Source organism: Ramularia collo-cygni (assembly GCF_900074925.1).
Source record: "Ramularia collo-cygni strain URUG2 genome assembly, contig: RCC_scaffold01, whole genome shotgun sequence".
Classification (NCBI taxonomy): Eukaryota; Fungi; Ascomycota; class Dothideomycetes; order Mycosphaerellales; family Mycosphaerellaceae; genus Ramularia; species Ramularia collo-cygni.
In genome coordinates, this window is record NW_019716255.1 from 3,039,545 (window position 1) to 3,060,385 (window position 20,841).

A 20,841-nucleotide genomic window follows, 5' to 3' on the forward strand; every position below is an offset into this window, starting at 1 on the left:
CCATCCCCGCCATTTTGCGCCCGTCCCAGCCACAACTCCAACGCATCGCATCCCACGCGCTTGGTAGTGTACGGTACATGTAGACGTCGGTGAGACATTTTGCAACATCCACCATCCGTCCATCCATCCACATCCACCTTTCTTCATTCCTATCRTCTCGTCTGGAATACCCGACGCGTGGGAACAGTCCACGTGCGTTGGTTCGTTGGACGGGTAAATCGATTGCTACCGAACATCCCATCTTTGGTTGTTCACATGTCAATGCTTGATTGATATATTCATTGATTGATTGATACATCTTCCTTCAATGGCCAACAACATCCCCACACCGCATTCCGAAGCTTGGGTTCTCCGACAAACGAATGGTGAGTCTCTTTGGGGATATTCAATGATGAATGCATCGTTTCCATCCCAACGATGCATGTATATGCATGCATGACCCGTCGTCCCTGCAGTGTTCAAGCTGACACCCTTCCTTCCTCCAGTCTCCAATCCCTCGGTCGTCATTCGCACCCGACCCTCGCAACTCTCCATTTCCGCCTCGGAGTCGTACTACTCCCTCTCCTCCTCCAACAACTCCACCCGCAGCGCCGACTTGCTGGGTTCCGCTCTTCCTCCCCCCAACATCGTTCGATACTCGACTCCACCCTCACGATACCGAACTCCCCTCCAGTCGCGAGAACTTCTCCCCGCACCCCTTCAACCACAATCCCAGCATGCCGGTGTGCGTGTCGAAGAAGACGCACCCTYCCGAAAAACGCCCATGAGAGGTGAGGGCAAGCGTCGATCCAGCAACACCCAAGACCTCCCTCAAGAACCCCTCCCCTCACAACATCAACAACAACGACATAGCGGCATCCAACGAAAACCCGTGCCGGGCGTCATGGCAGACATGGACCGCATCTCTCCCACCCACGCCCAGAGTTCGGCCGCCAAAGACATGGACCGCGAATCCAACGCCCCAACTCCCGGCCTGGATGACACGCCCTACATTCACTTTGCCCTCGACCAACTCACGCGAGATGAGGAGGTGCGAGGGAGCCGACATTATCCCATCCAAGACCCTCCCACCATCTACCGACAAGAAGCCACCCCCATCAACATTCCCTGGCCGGCGGCTCTGCAACCCCAACACCGCTATGAGACGGTGTCGCAGGAGGAGCACTTCGATACCCCCCGACCACATTCCCTCTCCTTGACTCAGGTCGCTCCCGCACGGAATCCCCATCGTTTGTCCGCCGTCTTGCATCCACAGTCGGAGAGGGATCTGGCCGCTCAATCGGGGCCCAACCTGTTCATTCCCGCTGCACATTCGAGACACACCGACTTCATCCCGGGCACATTACGACCGCTGTACTTGTCCATGTTCCTCGCATCCCTCATCCTGTACATTGCCTGCCTCGTCTTGGCTGCGGTGTGGAGTCGCATCAACACGGGCCTCCTCCGCTACGGTGCCTTCGGGGATGGAAGATATGTCCTCTTCCAATACATTCCCGCTCTGCTGGGAATCCTCCTCTGGTTTGGCCTTGTGCAAATCATCACCGCCGTCTACAGGATCGCTCCTTTCATCGCCATGTCCAACGCTTCCTCCCCGGAGTTGAGAAGAGCGGGACAGACTCTCCCGCTGCAGCCGACGAGTTTCTTCCTGCCTTTTCTTGGCCATTTCCGGGCTGGTCAGCCCGTCATCGCAGTCTTCCTCCTCCTGGCATGGGCGCAGATCTTCACCATTCCTCTTCTGGGAAGCGCCTTCAACGTCTACCAAGATGGTCAAGGCCAATGGCAATGGATTGCAGTGCAAGGTGTCATTTGGACCGTCATTGCTCTCTACATCCTCCTTGCCATTGCTCTCATCGCCCTGACAATCAATCTTCGACACGCCACGACCGGATTGAAGTGGGATCCCCGCAATTTGGCAGACATGATTGTTTTGCTGGAACGCAGCAACGCTCTCGACGACGCACCAGGCGAGAATGTCCCGAAGCTCGGCCATTGGCAATCTGTCCACCGACCCACCGACATCTTCCACACCTGGGGGATCGAGAATAAGCCCGCACGTAGCTACGGTATCGAGGCGGGGAGAATCACCGAAAAGCGCTATTCCAACCCCGACGCCGATCTCGAAGCGGGAGGAGAGCGTCTCTCCAAGGAAGCCTTCCTCCCCAAAGGCACTCGACCTGCATCTTCCTCCACCACCCCTGCCCACCAATCCACCCCGATCCCCTGGTTCTTGACTCCCTTCTGGGCACTCTTGTGGCCTGTGGTTGCTCTGGTCCTCCTTCTCGCTTTCCTCATCGTCGCCTACCTCCCTACAACCTCCCTCCGCAACCCTTTTGCCCCTCTCGTCCCTTCAGCAGTCTCGACATTCGGCTTCAGCGGGACAAACTTCCTCTWTTCGTTCCTGCCGACCCTCTTGGCAATGATCTGCCTGCTCGGATGGATGGACTTGGACTTTGCCACACGTTTGTTGGCTCCGTATGCCTCCCTCACCAAGACCACCAAGACCACCCTCACCAGCAAAAGCGGCCGGACGGAAGAAGTCGGCGATATCGCGGAGCGAACCCTCTTGGTGTCCTACTCCGCAGACATGCCCATCCTCGTCACCATCTCTGCCATGGTGAATCAGCACTATCGCGCAGCAATCACAAGTTTCATCACCCTCGTCGCCGGCGCTCTTCCGATCCTCGCCAGCGGAATCTGGTGGGCGGAATTCTACATTGGAGTTCAACGAGTCGGTGTCTCCACCCACTTGCCAGGCTTCTACGCYCTGACCGTGTTCGTGGTAATCTTCGCTCTCGGGTGGATCTTTTGCAGCTGGCAACCTGCTTCTCTCCGACATTCCGCGCATCTCCTTCCAGAGCATGTGAATACCTTTGCGGGAATCCGAGAGTTGGTCATGGAGAGTCAGATTCTGGACGATGTTGCCTTTCGAGCGCCGATGGGAAGGACAGATCTCGTCACGAGATTACTTGCCGGCAGAGCGCCGAGGGTCGAGAGGGTTGATGGGGTGGAGAGTAAGAGAGGGAGTGGGGATGTGACTACTGCTCAGGGGGTGAGGTATGGAGTTGGGAGGTGGACTGGACGGGATGGGAGGAGCGGGTGGGTGGGATTGGATCGGTGGAGGGGGTGATATCATGATGAAGATGAAGAAGAGTCTGAGATTGTTTGGTTTTTCACTGCTGGGTCGAATTAGCGATGGCGCTTGGGGGTTCTGGGTTTTGGGTGCATCATGAGCGATTGGATGACACTGCATGCACATGCATTGTATTGTATGTATGATGAGCGGGATGGGATGTGAATATGAAGAAAGGAAGAACATGCATGGAAGATTCTGTGCATTGGGGATTTGAACGGAGCATGAGCATGAGCATGAACATGAATGAACAAGATGAAAGAAGTAAGAGAAGAAGGAGAGGAAGGATGCATATAAAGAACATCATGTTCGTAATAGATAATGCTATAGGTAGGAATGAGAAAGGGGTGGAATGAGGAGAAGATGATGATGGAAGCAAAGTAAATCAATGAATTATTTACTTCCAAGAGCAGCACTTCAGTTCAGTTCTCGAATCCACGTCTGGAAATAAATTGAAAGCACTATCATGACTTTGATATAAGTTATCCATCGCTGAACATTGTTGATGTGAACTCTCTTCCTCTCCCTCTCTCTCTTATACACACCGACATACACACAGATACATACACATATCCCCAATATCCTCCCCATTACTTGCAGTGATTTCTCCCATCTTCTTGTCCGAATCTAATTTCGTTGAGAAAACTTCCTTCCTGTAGACCTTTCCTTTCCTCTCCTTTCCTTCCCAAGCCCTATTGGAAAAAACTTCCTTCATCGATATTGGAAGTCAGTCATTCATCCGTCCAATGCCGATCAACATCAATCCTCTCATATAAACTCTCATCAACCGGTTCCCTTTTGAAGAGATCCTTGAAGGCGGATTTGAATCTTTTTCCCAGAGGAGGAGGAGGTCTTGTTTCGATGACTTTGTTCTTCTTCGGCCATTCCTCAGTTCCCTCTCGTTCCTCTCGCTGCTTCCATTTCTCTACTTTGATTGCAGGAACAACAGCAATGCTCTCCCTAGCAGACATCGTCCCCGGTAAAGAAGGAATCATGGATTGTCGTATTCGGGGGGAAGGGCCTGGAGAAGCAGAAGAAGAGATGGAGATGGACCTGGTGGTGCTTGTCCTCGTAGAAGAAGAAGATTTCGTGGATGAGCGGGAGAGATTGTTATTGGAGGTTTTCTCCGGTGGGGGAGTTGGCGGCATTGTGGTGAATGGTGGGGGATTTCGGGCGGGTGGAGGGACGGTATGTGATCGATGGGATCTTGCCCCTCCTCCTCTCCCTGGGATGGATGGTGGATCTCGCGGACAAGTGAAGAGAGGTGCCGTTTGGGGAGTCTGCGCTCTTGATTCTGCTTCTCTGTCTTGATAAACGTGTCGGTCTTGATGTGATAGAGGATAGCCCTGGTCAAAGGATCTGTGGCCATAAGGTCCAAGTCCAGGTCTTGTCGGATTTGAATGCCTTTCTTCATTTGTCGCCCATAGAGATTGCAAGGCCTGGCGTTCTGTAGGATTGAGTGGCTGAGAGTTGGCACTCATGTACGGTACCCTCGCCATATTCCTCCGTTCCCATGGTGGTATTGGGGTTAATGTATCTTCATAACCACGTGGAACATGTCTTTCATTAGATGAGTCAGAAGCAGAACGTTCCATGGCAGCTGTCAGATGGATGCAGTGGAAACGGTCTGATCCACACAGACCACAGGAAACGGTCGTCGGTCCGAAAGAAGTACCCTCTTATGATGAGGAGATGCAGAGGTATGCGGCGCAGTTTGATCGACAGAGATTTGGCTTTTGCAGCTGCCTGCAGCTCCACAAGCACGCTATCGAAAGTCTTGATGAACAAGTCCTGGGCCTGTAAGTGTTGGGTTTTTGCTGGCCAACGCAGATCCCTGGTCTGGCTATGCTTGTGGTAACATGTCCGCGAGAGCAATCCCAACGTCAACTGCAAAAGAGATATGGAAGAAATCAGCCGATGCGGCAAAGCAAAAGAGGCCGGTGGAGTTGGAGAACCCCACTTACTAGGCGAAGCACAAACGACAGAGGAGAAGAACAAGAAAACCGAACCGATATCTGCTGCTGCTCAGCCGAACGCCTTCCTTGGAGGGAATCCTCCCGAAGCGCACGCGACCTTTCATGGCACAGCACCCAAAAACCTTCTTACAGTATGTACTGGAGATAGCAGGGATGTAAGCAGAATGAAGCCAACACGCCACGCTAAGGTCATGGCCGTCAAGCAACAACAAGCTCAGCTCCTTCTTGTTCAAGGTGATCATCCCTGCATGTCGAAGAAGCATTTTATGCTTTCAGAAGGATGTCTGTTGGTGATCGCCGTCTGCTGAGTATACTATTGGACAATAYGGAAGTGCGTTGTGAGCAAGAAAGAGTTCACAGGTTGGATAGTTTGGCAAATCAGGCCAAAGGTAGAGACGCCGCAATCGTGACATCTGCGAGGCTTGAGTGAAAGTGGCAAGGGTGGGTGTTGGTGCCACGCGAGGAGGTGAGGTCGAGGTGAAATCTGACTGGTCCCAGCGCCTCGGGTTGAAGGCAGCGAAGCGCCCGGTCGGCGAAGATCTGCAAGGATTCAAAGGACAGCTCCCTCGCGCTCCTTTTGCTTCTGCTTCTTCCTCTGATCACCGGTACTTGAGTGTGGCTTCGGCAAGCTGCGTGGTAGAACTGCCTTGAAGGATGATGGTCAGTCATCTCGTTCATGGCGACGTACATATGTCGAGGATCAAAGGATGAAAGTCTCCGTCTTCACCTTCACCTTCCTTCCTTTCACTTCAAACTTGCCGACCCCGGAAGGCTTGGCGACTTTGACTTTTGACTTGGTGACCTCCCCTACCGCGCTCGTCGATCCCTAGCACTCATCACACATAACTATTTCCCGCACTCTCACAGCCAGCTTGCTGTGCCTCATCGCTTGCTATCAGTTTCCACTGTCTGTTACCCCTGCCCCGCTTGAACGGCCGGAGATACCTGGTATGCTGTGCCGCAAATCTCACTAGGTAGAGTTCATGATCGGGAAACTCCGCGACATATACACATCAGGCACGCACACGTTAGCCAAAGAACGCGGAAAAGATTCGAGGAGACCTAGAAGAAGAAGATGCATGCGGCCTCGTAAGGAGGAATCCGATAGACTCAGGATCTGCAATTTTTACGAGTCTTTCAACATGCCTCTTCCTTGGAAAACGACCTGATAGTGAGCGGGGATCCTAGAGATCCACTCCTTGTTGTCTCGGTGCGGAGCACTTCGCTACGACTTGATCTACGCTTGCCCCGTCATATTGCTCTAGGCAATTGAGCCCACTTTGCTGTGCCCTGAGCAAAGTCAGAGCCGACGCAGCGATCGTCATGAGCATGATGCTACACTACGACGCTGACCGTATCCAAGATATCGTCAGTGGGATTACAGGTTTGGGGAGCGTGATCGTTCGCCGGTCGCAGCCGTTCAAGTCTCCTTACCTAACGGGGGAACCCACAGTTCTGCCATAATCCTGTCGCTCTGATCATGTTGCGACGCTGAGGAAATGACTCAAAATTGCCGACTTGGATCATTCCACAAAACGGATGCTTTTACTGCGGACCCTCGAATCGGTACTGTGGCTCTCGCTCTGTGCCACCATCTCTTCTGCGATCCTTTATCAAGGTCGATGGTTGCGACTTGGTTCGATGCTGTAAAAATGAACTTCACATCCATTCAGATACACTTCAAGCACTTGCCACCAACACACACTCGGTGCTAGACTCATACAGATGCACCGACATCTACGACTGCATCGATGATCGAATCAAACACCAACCACAGACGCTGTTGTATGTGATTCAACATCATAGCGAGGACGCTGAAGAGCATCTCAATGTGCTGAAACCAAGGATCTGGGAATATTTCCACCAACAACAAAGTCCAAGCAAGCGATTCTCGCCTGTTATCTTGTTATTTGACTTCTGCGTTTTTGAGCTCAAGACCCTGGGTATCAAAAGCAGCATGAACAATTTCGTGACATGCTGTTGCGGCCTCGGGATTCTCGGGTATACGCAAACATCTACGATGACATTCAATACCGTCTTAGGCCGCCGGCCATCAAGGACCCTATTCAGCTTGTCTAGTCGGCTAACTCACAGAATTCATACTCAATGACCCATAACCGGACTCTTTACGCTGATACTAGATGCCACGCTGCCCAAAGTAAAGACTCGCATCTTCAGCTGCAGGATTACGCTCATGCAGGAGTGGGCCTGAGCCTATCGTATATGCAATTGGACGTCCGTGTTGCGGTAAGCTTGAATAAAGCGATTAAAGACATCTTCCTCCCTACGAGAGGGTTGAGTGCAAGTTGCAACCTGCAGGCTGGGAGGTAATTTGAAGAAGACTAAGGTGAAGGCGATTAAAAGTAAAGACAAGGCGCTCGGAAAAATTTCAACGGTCCAGATTCTGCCCCTGAGTGGCTCCCGACGGTAATGAAAGCTCTTCACCTTCGAGGTCTCAGCATTACTAGAAAAGCTGCATCGCCAAAGTCGAGAAGGAGCGAGAAAAGATGAAGGAAAAGGTAGAACGAAATCCCACGAAAAGGGGAAGTAAAGATGCCGATAAGGCTGAGCGTACCTTAAGCATGAAAGGGAGACGATTGGATTGGTGCGATAAGAGGGAAAAGTAGGAAACGGATTGGAGGGAGAGAGTAGGAAGCCTGGAAAGAAAGCCAAGGGTCGGAAAATTGATGCCACGAAGACTGATAATGCAGTCAAGTATGCGGCGAAAGCATTGTGGTTGCTTGTTGATAATCCCCGATAATATCAGACATATGCTGTGAGTCACACACGATGAGACAGTACTCCAAGGCTGTGAGAGGCTGAGGTCTTGCTGAGCGGATGCTCTCATACGGAGTGGCCGGAGGCCGAGGCCAAAAACAGATCTCCTTCACGGCCTAGGAATACAACGTTCAGGGAATCCGATCCGCATGTGCCATATGAAAGACTTCAATGGATTGATTGCATTTATTGCACTCATTGCATTGATTGCATTGAATATTTGAATGTTTTACAGGCATCGAGACAAGGCATGTATGAGAGAAGAGTAGGAAGCATACGAAAGGGGAGCAAACCACCACAACCGCCCTCAAGCCAGCCGCTACACGTCGGCCTCAGCGATGACGGTGCAGAAGGGTCGCAAGTCATAGGTTGCTTGGTCTTAAAGTCTTGATGATGGTTTGAAAGCGAAAGGGGTCGCCTCGCTTCACTGCCTTTTCAATGGGGACTTCCAATCACKAATTCGTCCCAATACGAGGTGTTGCTGTCCATCATGTCAGCTCGTCGAGTATTTCTGTTATATGGGCTTAGGCGAGCATGCCGCTGCAGGTTCGTACACGAGGCTGTGTGAGAAAGAATGGTGTGCTGACGCTGACGTTGTCCGCTCAGCTCCAATTCGCTGTCAGGGGCTGAGAATATTGTACCGCTGACCTCACCTCTCATCCATCACATCACCATACACCAGAACTTACACCCATCGAATGGACCTGTCGGCACATGGGGATTGATATCTTGATGGACGTCAAAGACTGGAGAGGACCGGGAGAGTTGATGCTCATCACCCTCTTCTGATTGGCGGAACGGACATCCCGCCGGCCCGCGAGAAAAGAGTTTCGTGTCACAGCGTCCCACTCCACTCTTGCACCTCGACCCGGGCGCTTACAATCCCCCTCGCACAAATCACAGGCCGCAGTCGCTATTTTGCCATCATGCACTCTGCACCATCATCCCACATGTGTCCAGACTTCGCCCGGTCAGCTCCAGTCACAGCGCATCTCGGTGCCAAGTCACGTCAACAAGCAGGGACTACTTCCTGCAGCACATGGTTAGGAACATGAGCGCTAAGCTTCCTTTTAAGTGCTGTGGTGTCCACCATCTTAGGCGAGTTTGCCCAGGAAGTTCCATCTCGTCGCGCAGCTTTCGTAGCGTGTCACTGCATCTCTTGAGACTTGTTCTGCTACATCTGTCTGTCTCATCATTGTCCTCGTTTCTTCATAGCCTTGCTGCTTGCCAAGAAGAATCATACCGAAGGCCGGGCCATTGCCACTATACCAGAAATCTTCGCTTGTCGTGCTTGAGCATTGCAGAGTGACCCACGCTGTCGCGTAACGCGATACAGCTGCAGCAGGATGTACGGGTTCCTCAGATTATACGCCGTCGCGACGGCATGTATGAGCGCATCGGCTCACTTGGTTCTAACATATCCGGTATGGCTATATCCGCAAAACCAAATTCCTCCGGCATGGGCTGACATGAATCTCCAAGGGATGGCGAGGAGATAACCTACACACCAACGGAACGCTACCACAAGATGACCCAGAAGCAATGGGCATCAATGTAATGGAGAATGGGACGGTCACATATCCATACGGCATGCAATGGATGTACCCCTGTGGAGGAATGGCACAAGGCGCAAACGTGAATCGGACAAAATGGCCACTAGGAGGTGGAGCGCTCAGCTTCCAGCCTGGATGGTTTCCTGGTCACTCAAAGGCGTTGATATATGTCAACATTGGAATACAAGAGCAAGGAATGAAAGCCCCACCAAACTACAGCCACCCGGTCGTACCCCCATTCCAACTTCTGGGTCCAAGCAACTCATATTACCCTGGACAAGTGTGTCTACCGCAAGTGCGCATGCCGGCCAACATGTCGCTCGGTGCTGGCGACTTGATCACCATTCAGGTCATTGAGACAGCACAGCACGGTGCGGCATTATACAGCGTACGTTCTTTCCAATCAGGCGAGGTGCGATGGCTACTGACTATGCCTTGTAGTGTGTGGATGTTGAACTTGTAGAGCCCGAAGACATGCCCGAAAACCTGACAGTAACTCCACAAAACTGGTATGTACCATCCTGCAACCTTCTCAGCCTCTTCATCAGCTAATCATCATCGTGGATAGCTACAACAGCACAGACATCACCTTCCAAAGTATTTTCACTAGCGAGGCATTGACTGCATCAACCGGTGCAKCGATAACATACGGAGCATCAACAGTTCTCATCACAGCGATGATGGCTTTCTGGATGGTTCTTCTACTATAACGACACTGGCCAGTATGGACTTTGGCCGTTTTCTTTTGATGATTTTTCTTTTTGCCTCGCACATTAGCGGTTCGAGAGGCCGGTGACCAGGGCCGTGGAGAGGAGGATATCCCAGTGTTCAGTCACTATTCGCGTGTTGACAGAAGCTACATACGGAATCGAGATGATGAATGATTCTAGACTCTTCAGTCTCGTAGTGTTTCTGTGCATCTCGTCCGCACGCGAGATCTTTGGCTATACAGCAAATGCTTCCGTGCTGCTCTGCGATCAGATACAACCTGTGCTGATAACAAACCAGCGTCGATGGCGATGGTTTTTGCTCTCGMGGCATCGGAATGATTAGCTCTCAAGAATTATCAGCAGTTCTACCTGCASAAGGTCWATGAGTTGTAGGACAACGTTCGAGCCAGGACGACATGGCAAGGCAGATCACTCATAACGGAGACTAATTTGACGAGAACCATCTCAACAGCCCTTCCGCATTCTTCCGTATATCATCACCAGGACCTAGGAAGCTTTTGGCTCTAGCTCGCAAAGCAATGGATGACTTCATCCTGCCGCCGCTTAGGCTAGTATCAAGCGTACATAAGGAACTGCACTTCAGCAACATTCGATCTTGTACATTGCTCCAATATCATTCACGATGCCATACTTCCAAATACACACGATCCGAGGCGTTCGAAGCAAAGAAGAGACGCGAAAACTGGCAGACGTGGTTCAAGAATGMAGCCTGAAACATTTCAACGCTCCTCCGAAAGATCGATATCAGGTATGTAACGGTTCATCGCCATATCCTATTTACTTGACCAAGCTGACTGTTTGCTCTAAAGATCATCACCCAACACGAGCCGGGCGAACTCATTTGTGAAGATACCAATCTTGGATTCGAAAGGACCGACAAGCTGGTTTTCATCCAAGTGTTCCAGCAAGGTAGAGATGCAAAGACCAAACAAGCACTCTACGCAGCGTTGGCAGAGCAGCTCAAAGCCCAGTGCGGTGTAAATGGCAATGACTTGATCATCACCATCAGCAGGAACGAGAAAGAAGACTGGAGTTTCGGCAACGGTCAAGCGCAGTTCCTCACAGGAGACCTATAGAAACCACAACAGATTCTTACCAGCGATAGTACAACCTCAGAAGCCAATTCAAACCTCTCAAGTACCATTATGCGCCCTCGGATCCGGATTCCACTCCTCATCCTCAACACTAACCCTCAAAGCCTCCATCAAAGGCATCATCTGCTGAAAATACGTCTCCTCATCCACCAACGGCCTCGCAGCACGAGCTTCCAAACATAAACTCTGAGCAACATCATCAAACCTCCATTCCCACCAAGTCATCTCCAAACACGGCACAGATTTCATATATCGTTCCTGATGATCAATCTTCATAATCAACCCCACCAATCGATTACACCAAGTCTTGAAACTCCCCTTGACGCGAGCACCATTTCTCACAAACACAAACTTTCGTATCCCCTTGAGATTTCGCAATAATTTGACGACATCGGCCGTGAAATCAAAGAGGTAATGCCAGAAACTCGAACGATGGAGAATAATCGTAAGCGTCTCGAGTTGTAAACCCGGCATCCCAAATGGAGAACCATTCCAGGCAATCAACTCGCGGAAATGTCTCGCATCTGCAACAAAGGCAATCGAACGGAGGGCCTCGATTTGCTTGACATGTAACCTGGCCAGTCTCTCGGGGACTCGGAAGAATAAGTTGGAAACCACAAAGTTCGTCCGGCTCATTGCCAACAGACTGGCATCTTGATACATTTGTCGACAGGTCAACAGCGGTTGAAGATGGTGGTGAGCCATGTACTTGTCGTCCAACAAGAGTCCGGTTGACATTCCATGGCCATTGAACTGTATCAGTGGCAGCATGTCAGGTCCTGCTTCCCTCTTGAAAACACAATCTACTTACCACACTGTGATCTAGGTTGTCCGCAAAGACATGCTCGAGGATCTGCAATCGAAGCTCACACGGCAACGTCTCGAAGCCATTCGTTCGCGCTTGAACGGTCTGCATGATGATCGTGGGCCCTCAAGACACACTGCAAGCTACCAACTCTGCATTTGAACGAAGAAAAAAAAAAGGGAGATTGTGATAACGATGGCAACCTTAGAAGAGGCACATGTGATGTTATCAGATCATCTAATCTGCCCCTCACTCATGAAGCTCCTCCCCGATGTCGGTCACTCACATGCAGGTCGGCTGCCGAGGATGGGCCTTGCAATCAATGGTGACTTCCAAGGTTGATATCACGAAGTGGAGTGAACCGTGACAGCGACAGAGAGCGTCGCGAAGCAGAGCATCTTGCAATCAAAATTCCATACAATTCTACCTGTGTTCACCATAGTCTGATATTTTCCATGAAAGCTGGCAACATGCAGCAGCATAAAACAAACAGAAAGCATAAAAGCATCCTCCACTACACATCTTCCATCGCCCACTCTTCGGTGAAGCTTGTAAGATACTCAATAATCCATCATGCCCATGTAACTCCAGTCCAGTCCATATGGAGCGCAGACACCGAAAGCCTCCCGGTTATCTCAAATGTGTATGACAAGCGCCGTGGTGTATTGATATTGTTGGTAATCGTTGAAGGTCTTTCGACTGGGAAGAAATGTTCGGAATCCAAGGACGTTATCGATGCTAGTACTGCACTTGTGTTCGAGATGAGCTGTTTGTCGACATTCTCCCGGGCAAGGGTGCGTGTGTGGAAAGCCAAAGATGATGAAAAGGTTTCACCTTCCATAACCAAGCAGGCAGTGATATTTGCGATGTATCCTGGTCCTTCGTTCAATCTGGTGGGCCTGCGCTGTAGTATGTATCCAGTGTATGCGGGTCTTCAGATGTTGCGGATCAGGTACCACCGTCTTCTTTGCCGCCTTTGCGCCAAACGTCTCGCCATCGACGCTTTCCAGGCGGACTGCCGGGCTCACCACCACCCTCATTGACCTTCTAGGTCGAAGAGGTGGCCGCAACTTTGATGCCAACCTTTTCGGCGATGTGTTCAAACTTCGCCTTGGCCGGCGATGTGCCTTTCACTGGGCTCGAATCCTTCTTCCTGCCGCGCGGCGTCTGATCCGGTGATGTCTCTGGAGGCGAGCCTGAGGGAGACAACAGTGGAAGTGCATCCTCATCAGTGGATCCTTCGCGGAACCGACCGGTACGTGGACGTGGAACCCCGGCACTGACGATGGAGGTCGCACGCTGAAGTTGAGGGGCGCCTGTGGCCACCATCAGCTGTGAGTGCGCGGGAGTACATTGATCATTCGTACCATCGAATTGAGCGCTGGCGAAATATCCAGTCGCGAAGCCAGCGGCCTGGGCGACTGAGCTGCCAATGGGTGTGATCATACGTGAAGATGGCCACTGGCGAGTGAGATTGGAGTCAATGCCGGACAAGCTCATGACACGGTGGGAGTTGTTCGATTCGCTACCAGAAGTCACGCTCATGGTACTCAGAGCCGGTGATGCGGGCTGATTGCTGAAGCGATCCAATGTAGTGGGTCCCAAGTATGATCCAGACAAATCAGTCACACGTCGAGGGTCTTGGAACTTGCCCATCTCCTGAGGCGTGCTGCCTTCTGACAAGATGCGATGTTGCTTGATGACGGACGAGGTACGCTTCGGGAAGGGGAACCCGGAAAGGATGTTGGCCTGCGCAGCGGAGCTGTGATGATGGCTGGGCGCCGTCTCCGTAATGTGGGGTCCATCGGGAGTAGGCATCAGAATTGCATTTTCATTCCGAGGTGCCGACACGGCTTGCTTCAGGCAGTCCATGCTGTGCATAGCAGTCTCGAATGGAGGGCGAGTGGTAGGAGGTGCCTGCTCGACCAGCTGCAGATGGCTCGACGAACGAGACACCAGGGCTGGGCTTGGACGGCGAGATATCGTCTTCATGGGGCTGCCAGTCGATGGAGCAACAGAAGCTGGCCCAGCGCCTTTTGGTTTCGATCGTAGCAGACCAGAACAGTATCCATCAATGAACTTACCATTGCAATCGGAACCGATAGATCGGCGGTGAAGACCAGCTTGAAAGCCTTCAATCCACTCGCGAGGCTTCTGAGAAAAGTCGAGTGTGTTGTTGGAAGGAATTCGCTTGACCGCTTCCAACGAAGGCTGACCCTTCATTGGCGACGACGATGGAAGAGCCTTGTTCGTAGGRTCGCTAGGATCCTCTGCAACAAAGAGCCACTCACGCTTGTTCTTTGGGCTGACGTTGTGTTCCTCGCGATAACCATCGACCTTCACTGGCATGGATGGGCGACCCTGGGTGTCGAGTACGGGTGTCCCCGGAGGTGCAGCTGTCGCTCTGAACCTGCCTTGATCGGTGTTCTGATCCTGCTCAGGAGTGATGGGAAGATCCTCGTTGGAATCCGAAGTCTGAGTTTGTTGACGGCTAGTCTTGTCCTCTGACATACTACCTCTGATTGGGTAGTCATGCTGGCGAGTCGAGTACTCGCGAGGGTTGGTCGGAAAGAAATCCGCTGTCTCAAAGCTGGATATGCTTGAACTGCGAAGGTGACCGCTCGTCTTCGAAGGACTGATGTTGAAGGTAGTCTCCGGAGAAGCTGTTGCTACGAGGTTGTTGTCGTTGGAACCGCCCGATGGCTGTTGTGGTGCCGATTGGGTGGGGCCAACAGAAGTTTGCCCACTTTGCGCCGTTCTATCCTCGGTGGCGATCACGTTTCGAGAAGGTCCGAAGCCAGGTTTGTAGACAGGACTCATGGGATTGAGGTTCGACTTCACGTTGGTCGGAGGCTTGACCTCCGGCACTTTGATGGACACGGCGCGAGAGCGGTGGGGTGAAGCGACCGGTAAGTCGCTGAGAGATCTTGCACCGTCGCTCTGCGGTACGATGCTCTCCGTGACAGGTGGCGCTATTGGCGGCTGGAGGCTCAGTCCTGCGGTATTCGGCTGCGGATACACCGAGAACGAGCCATCAAAGGATCGCGGTGCGAAGACACCAGGAGGTGGAACGGCCCAGGAGTGGCCGGCATATGACTCGTCGGTTGGTGCAGGAATACCATACTGGCTGCCGAAAGAGGCCGGTGGTGGTAGGGTCTGGTAGTTGATACTCTGATGTACGTGATGTGCGACCATGCCGCTCGCCTGCTGCATCTGCAAGAACGATGGTAGGCGGTTCCGAGACGGCGACATCTGATGGCGACCAATCATGGCACGCGGTGACGTGGGAGCGTTTGGTGGAGGCTGGTTCTTGAGCGCCTTGATTCCCTTGCGCAGTTTGTCCAGACCGGCCACCAAACTGCGTCGCTGAGCAAATAAGGCTTCTTTGGCTGCCCTACTCATCGCGCGGCCGTGAATGACTTCGGCCTTGTTAAGTTCCTTGAGTTCACGCTCGAGCTTCGAGTACTCGACATCGAGCGCCTGAATTTGAGCATCGACAGAGATCTCCGGCACCGGCACAGCATTGCTCTGTGAAGCATCCTGTTGTTTGCCAGCATGGTGTTCCAGGGCAGTACTGGTTGGAGGCTTGGAAGTGTTKCGCTGCGGACCGTTGATCGAAATTTTGAGATTTGGTGCTGGCATGTACAAACGCAGAGCGCCGTCGACTTCATGTAGTGGCAGAATAGCGCCATTGACGATCTGGGAGAGGTTCCCGTGCTCATCTTGGGCCACGAAACCATTTTCGGTGGCCTTGGTCCACTGTGGCTGCCCAGCCTGAACGTTGGGAGCGAATTTGATGAGCCCGCCGTTGAGATTGATCGCACTGTACCCGTAACGTGGGTAGCACAGAGGAGACTGTTCCGATGGGACAATCCGTCCGCCTGCGGTGACACGAATATGGGTGGGCGAGCCATGAGCTTTGACGATGGCCTCTGCCTTCTTCCGCTTCAGAGATGGAGTGGGTGAAGGACGCAATTTGTCGAGGAGTGGGCCTGTGCGAAGCATCTGATTGTTGGGTGCGATCTCTCCAAGAACTTGGAGGGTGTTGGTAGCGAGTGGGACAATTCGAGTGTATCCCGGTTGCGGCAGTGTCTCTGAAGCGTTGGTATCGATCGACAGATTCTCGTTGTTGGATCGACTGGAAGGAACCCGCAGACTGTGAGCGGAAGGACGCGATCGAAATGAGCGTGCTGTGAACGACTTTGAACCACGGAGGACATGCTCTGCACGCACGTCAGCACCGCCAAGATGTTCAACGCGGGCTCTCTCGCGGTCTGCGGCCCACGGGTCTGGTCGAAGAAATGGGTGTGTTGTATCGGTCATGATGTGGGAGATTTGCGGACGCCATGGTTCCGCGGTCATGTTGAGTGATGCCAGAGTGAATACGTCAAACAGTGTAGTCGGATGAATGGAGGCAGGACTGGTGGGATTTATGTGTGGGGTGGATGATGTGATGGCCGCCAAGGACGGTGACGGCAGGGCGGGACAAACGGCAGACGTACCCTTTACAATCTCCGCATCTTCACTGTCATGCTTTTCAATCGCTTCTCGGAGCTTCGGCTGAGATTGAGCGCTCCGAAGCCGCTGGAGTTCTTCGGCGGAGTAGACTCGTCTGGACGTCTTGTGTCTTGTGGTATTGGCGGCAAGGTCGACGGCCGGTGCCATGTCTKACAATCGAAATCGACAGCGCGCTGAGGTTGGGAGACGCTCATATCAGTAACATTCAAAGTTTAACCTGGGACCCGAAGGAGCGGGTGGAACTCACCAGTGGTATCCACCAAAGGCCTTCCGCCAGATCGCAGCGGTTGGGTGTTGGGAATCTCAGTCAGAGGCACCGTTGGATGGCAATTGACTTTTATGAAGACGTTGGCAATGGCGGTATTGCGAATGGGTTTGAAGCGCGAAGACAAAAGCCAAGTGAGTGCGTAGTTGAGTGTTGATTGGAACGAGACTGGACGATGGAGAGCGCAGGAGATCTCGAGGCACAGGTCCCAACTAACAAGAAAGGAACGCCTGAGAGCTGGAGGGGGAAAGAGAGGCTCTGAGTGCTAGGCGGAAAGCCGCTGGCGTTCCTACTGGCAAAGACTGGACATACCACGTGGAGAAACTTCTCCAGGAGACTGACTATACAAGGAAATGATGGAAGCTTCGCTCACCAGAATGACCAAATTTGCGGCTGTGCTTGTGGGCTTTGCTGCAGGTTGCTATAGCCTGTTGCGCAGTGTCCGCGGTTCTACATGGGAAATCGCAACGGATCATTCCCTCAGAAAATCAGAGCGTCCACCGACCGCCGCTGGGGCCAAAAAGCACCATATCGACGCACCCGTGCCATCGATCCCTAGCAACTGGATCCATCGCTGAAAGTTCAGGTAAGCCGCAGAACTTGCGTGTCTTCTCCCAGGGTTCGGTATTCTGCCAGCTGACTGACTGTATATTGTTGCGACAATCCTCGATCTGCCCGCTCATTTGTTCTTCGTCTGCTTGTACGTGAACCGCTTCCGTGTCCTGCAAAGCCTGTCAGGTATATTTCGACGCACCAATCTACTACCAATCACTCACGCTGAAAACTCTCCCAACTTGTGTCCGACCATATCCTCTGTTATCTGCAGGCTGTTATACACCTTGCCATTGTATATTTGAAAGACAAGCCCGACGAAATTTGGWAGGATGGTGGCACTCCGCGCCTGCGTCTTGATCGGAGGTGTTCTCTCGCCAGCCTTGGGTCGTACTATCGGGAGCCTTCATAGATCGTCAGTGGTCGTCGAGTGGTGAAAACGCATTGGGCGGGACGAACGGGACGATGTGTGGGCCTATAGTAAAGTCAGCATAGGCCTCATCATCATATTTGAGGGCGGGCCATCACCTTTCCACACCGAACGTGCGAACAGCGCGTTTGAAACTCTCATCGCATCGCACTGTGCTGATAATTCGCCTTCTCGATGCGCCGGTGATGTCGTTCACGGAGGAAGGCGCGAGACGGGAGCTGCCGCTGACAATCTGTCTTAGCGTACAAATGTCGTGGGACACTGATCGTCCGGCGCGTCTTCAGAACGTCTCGCGTCCTTCGTGCGTGCAACTCGGAAGTTTGCCAGCGGTTGCCTGAAATCATCATTTATCGAGGTGCTCAAACGTAAGCACCTTGCTTTCTTTTGCCTCATGTACGCATCGATACGTCCGATCACCCCACTCTTCCATCGTTGACAAGTCTCAATCGACATCATGCCTGCCCCTCCAGGTGAGTCTCAACATGTACGCCACATTCATGTCAAATGGACTAACATATCAGAAGCTGAAGATACAATACGTATCTTGATCGCAACAGACAACCACGTCGGCTATGGCGAGCGCGATCCAATCCGTGGAGACGACAGTTGGAAGGCATTTGACGAGATCATGACCACTGCCAAAGAGCGTGATGTGGACATGGTCCTCCTAGCCGGCGATCTCTTCCATGAGAATAAGCCGTCCCGAAAGTCCATGTACCAGGTCATGCGAAGTCTTCGTGCCAATTGCTTAGGGGATAAGCCTTGCGAGCTGCAGATGCTGAGTGATGGGAGCGAGCACTTCGCTGGGTGAGCTCCACTGCTTGACTCGTCGACTTTATCAACTAACGTGCCGCAGCGCCTTCAATCATGTCAACTACGACGATCTAGACATCAATGTGGCAATCCCAGTGTTCTCGATCCATGGCAACCACGATGATCCTTCAGGGGTATATAACATATCACATTCAACGCTATCACACTACTGACATCTTACAGGAGGGCCACTTGGCTGCACTCGATCTACTGGCCATGTCTGGTCTGCTCAACTACTACGGTCGTACTCCAGAATCCGACAACATCCACATCAAGCCGGTGTTGCTCCAGAAGGGACAGACGAAGCTCGCGCTTTACGGCATGAGCAATGTGCGCGACGAGCGTTTGTTTCGAACATTTCGCGACGGCAATGTCAAGTTCTTCCAGCCGAGCGTCCAATCCGGCGAGTTCTTCAACCTCATGAGCGTCCACCAGAATCACCATGCCTACACGGAGACCAACTACTTGCCCGAGCACTTCCTCCCGAGCTTCATGGATCTCATCGTCTGGGGGCACGAGCACGAATGTAAAATCGATCCTGTGACTAATGCGGAGTTGGGATTCAAGGTGATGCAGCCCGGGTCTTCTGTGGCCACCTCGCTTGTCAAGGGAGAGGCCGAGCCAAAACACATTTCGATCATCAGTGTTACCGGCAAAGAGTTTACAAGCGAACCCATTCGCTTGAAGTCTGTGCGACCTTTTGTCACAAGAGAAATTACCTTGAGGGAGTTCCGAGAGCTGAAAGATCTTGCCCATGAGAGTGAAAACAAAAGCAGAATCACGCAATTCCTCATGAATGTCGTGGATGAGCTCATCGCGGAGGCGAATCAGAGCTGGCAGGAACTGCATGAGGACGCTGACGAGGAAATGGACGAAGACGACGGACCACCACTACCGCTTGTGCGTCTACGTGTGGAAACCACCCCACCAGAAGGTGGCAGATATGAAATTGAGAATCCTCAGCGATTCTCCAATCGATTCCAAGGCAGAGTAGCCAACTCCACAGACGTCGTCCAGTTCCACAAGAAGCGTGTTGTGCATAGTACAACCAAAATCCAGCCAGATATGCCCGACATACAGGATCTATCCCTTGACAGCTTCAAGGTCGACAAGCTTGTCAAGGAATTCCTCGCGGCTCAGTCGCTTGTCATATTACCACAGAACAGCTTCAGCGACGCCGTTGGCCAATTCGTGGACAAAGACGACAAGCACGCCATGGAAGAGTTCCTCTACGAGAGTCTGAACAATCAACAAGCCAACTTGATGGTGGACGCCGACGATGGAGGTGATGGGGGCGATGAGAGTGTGATCGACGAGGACAAAATGTTGGAAATCATCGAGAACCACCGCCTTCGGATGGAGGAACAACACGCTAGTGGCGAGTTTAGAATCCGGCGGAAGAGAGGCAACGTGAAGCCCAAGCCTGACGATTGGGACAGTGACATTGAAGGTATGGCTTGGGAGGACAGCCTCCGTTCCGTTTTGGTCGTGGAAGACGGCGAGAAAGATGACGACGGTGATGATATGAGCGTCGCTTCAGGCACTAGACCCGCTAGAGGTCGCGGCAGTCGTGGTGGCCGTGGTGGGAAAGCGGCGGCTGGGACTTCTCGCAAAGCTCCTGCTACGAAGAAAGCTCCTGCAGCAAAGAAGACCGCTGCTAAGCCTGCCGMACGTGGCAAGAAAAAGACACAAAACTACGACGACGAGGATGATGAGGAAGATGAGGATGACGACCAAGATGTCATCATGCTGGATGATGACGACGACGACGACAGTCAGGCATTGTTTGTGAAGCCCGCCAGAAAACCTCCTGCAAAGGCACCTGCCAAGACAGCTGCCAAGTCAACTCGCGGCAGAGGCGGTGCAGCATCTGGACGTAGCGCCACTCAGGGCACTCTTTCCTTCGCGAGTCAAAGTCAAGCAAATAGCAGCACTGCGAGGTCAACCGCCAGAACCAAGGCCGCGCCTCCGAGCCGAATGCAAGAGCCTGAAGATGATGAGATCAGCGACGATGATGCTTTCGAGCCTCCACCGGCTGCGCAACGTAGGACGGGGAGGCGCTGAAGCGATTGTGAAAGACTTCAAGAGTGTACATGAACGAATGAGCTTGCTTTACTTTAGYGTGGGATAGCGTAGGCGCTGCATGGGTCGCTTTGCTGATGAGCGTGGGCCACATGGGTATTGGCGGCGAGCGGA

At 52.5% G+C, this 20,841-nt stretch overlaps 8 protein-coding genes; 4 read left to right on the forward strand and 4 right to left on the reverse strand.

Annotated features, from left to right (window-relative positions):
* Nucleotides 1–307: 307 nt before the first annotated feature.
* RCC_01010 (uncharacterized protein) lies at nucleotides 308–3,127 on the forward strand (the record flags this gene model as incomplete). XM_023766242.1 has 2 exons in its annotated part: nucleotides 308–365; nucleotides 486–3,127. 2 exons carry the CDS (start codon nucleotides 308–310, stop codon nucleotides 3,125–3,127), a joined length of 2,700 nt encoding a protein of 899 aa, XP_023622010.1.
* Nucleotides 3,128–3,861: 734 nt separating this feature from the next.
* On the reverse strand, nucleotides 3,862–4,725 carry RCC_12295 (uncharacterized protein; the record flags this gene model as incomplete). The annotated part of the gene is made up of 1 exon (XM_023766243.1): nucleotides 3,862–4,725. The coding sequence occupies one exon, from the start codon at nucleotides 4,723–4,725 to the stop codon at nucleotides 3,862–3,864; it is 864 nt and encodes a 287-aa protein (XP_023622011.1).
* Nucleotides 4,726–9,230: 4,505 nt separating this feature from the next.
* RCC_12064 (uncharacterized protein) lies at nucleotides 9,231–10,147 on the forward strand (the record flags this gene model as incomplete). XM_023766244.1 has 4 exons in its annotated part: nucleotides 9,231–9,308; nucleotides 9,367–9,825; nucleotides 9,879–9,946; nucleotides 10,006–10,147. 4 exons carry the CDS (start codon nucleotides 9,231–9,233, stop codon nucleotides 10,145–10,147), a joined length of 747 nt encoding a protein of 248 aa, XP_023622012.1.
* Nucleotides 10,148–10,790: 643 nt separating this feature from the next.
* On the forward strand, nucleotides 10,791–11,244 carry RCC_12065 (related to Probable tautomerase YrdN; the record flags this gene model as incomplete). XM_023766245.1 has 2 exons in its annotated part: nucleotides 10,791–10,916; nucleotides 10,978–11,244. The coding sequence occupies 2 exons, from the start codon at nucleotides 10,791–10,793 to the stop codon at nucleotides 11,242–11,244; spliced, it is 393 nt and encodes a 130-aa protein (XP_023622013.1).
* Nucleotides 11,245–11,301: 57 nt separating this feature from the next.
* Nucleotides 11,302–12,178, reverse strand: RCC_01012 (uncharacterized protein; the record flags this gene model as incomplete). XM_023766246.1 has 2 exons in its annotated part: nucleotides 11,302–12,015; nucleotides 12,074–12,178. 2 exons carry the CDS (start codon nucleotides 12,176–12,178, stop codon nucleotides 11,302–11,304), a joined length of 819 nt encoding a protein of 272 aa, XP_023622014.1.
* Nucleotides 12,179–13,114: 936 nt separating this feature from the next.
* On the reverse strand, nucleotides 13,115–16,429 carry RCC_12101 (uncharacterized protein; the record flags this gene model as incomplete). XM_023766247.1 has 2 exons in its annotated part: nucleotides 13,115–13,383; nucleotides 13,435–16,429. 2 exons carry the CDS (start codon nucleotides 16,427–16,429, stop codon nucleotides 13,115–13,117), a joined length of 3,264 nt encoding a protein of 1,087 aa, XP_023622015.1.
* A 1,100-nt stretch (nucleotides 16,430–17,529) lies between these two features.
* RCC_12102 (probable mitochondrial ribosome small subunit component S19) lies at nucleotides 17,530–17,973 on the reverse strand (the record flags this gene model as incomplete). XM_023766248.1 has 4 exons in its annotated part: nucleotides 17,530–17,572; nucleotides 17,627–17,806; nucleotides 17,862–17,877; nucleotides 17,931–17,973. The coding sequence occupies 4 exons, from the start codon at nucleotides 17,971–17,973 to the stop codon at nucleotides 17,530–17,532; spliced, it is 282 nt and encodes a 93-aa protein (XP_023622016.1).
* A 313-nt stretch (nucleotides 17,974–18,286) lies between these two features.
* On the forward strand, nucleotides 18,287–20,709 carry RCC_01014 (related to meiotic recombination protein Mre11; the record flags this gene model as incomplete). XM_023766249.1 has 4 exons in its annotated part: nucleotides 18,287–18,302; nucleotides 18,357–18,639; nucleotides 18,689–18,779; nucleotides 18,829–20,709. The coding sequence occupies 4 exons, from the start codon at nucleotides 18,287–18,289 to the stop codon at nucleotides 20,707–20,709; spliced, it is 2,271 nt and encodes a 756-aa protein (XP_023622017.1).
* Between the last annotated feature and the right edge of the window lie 132 nt (nucleotides 20,710–20,841).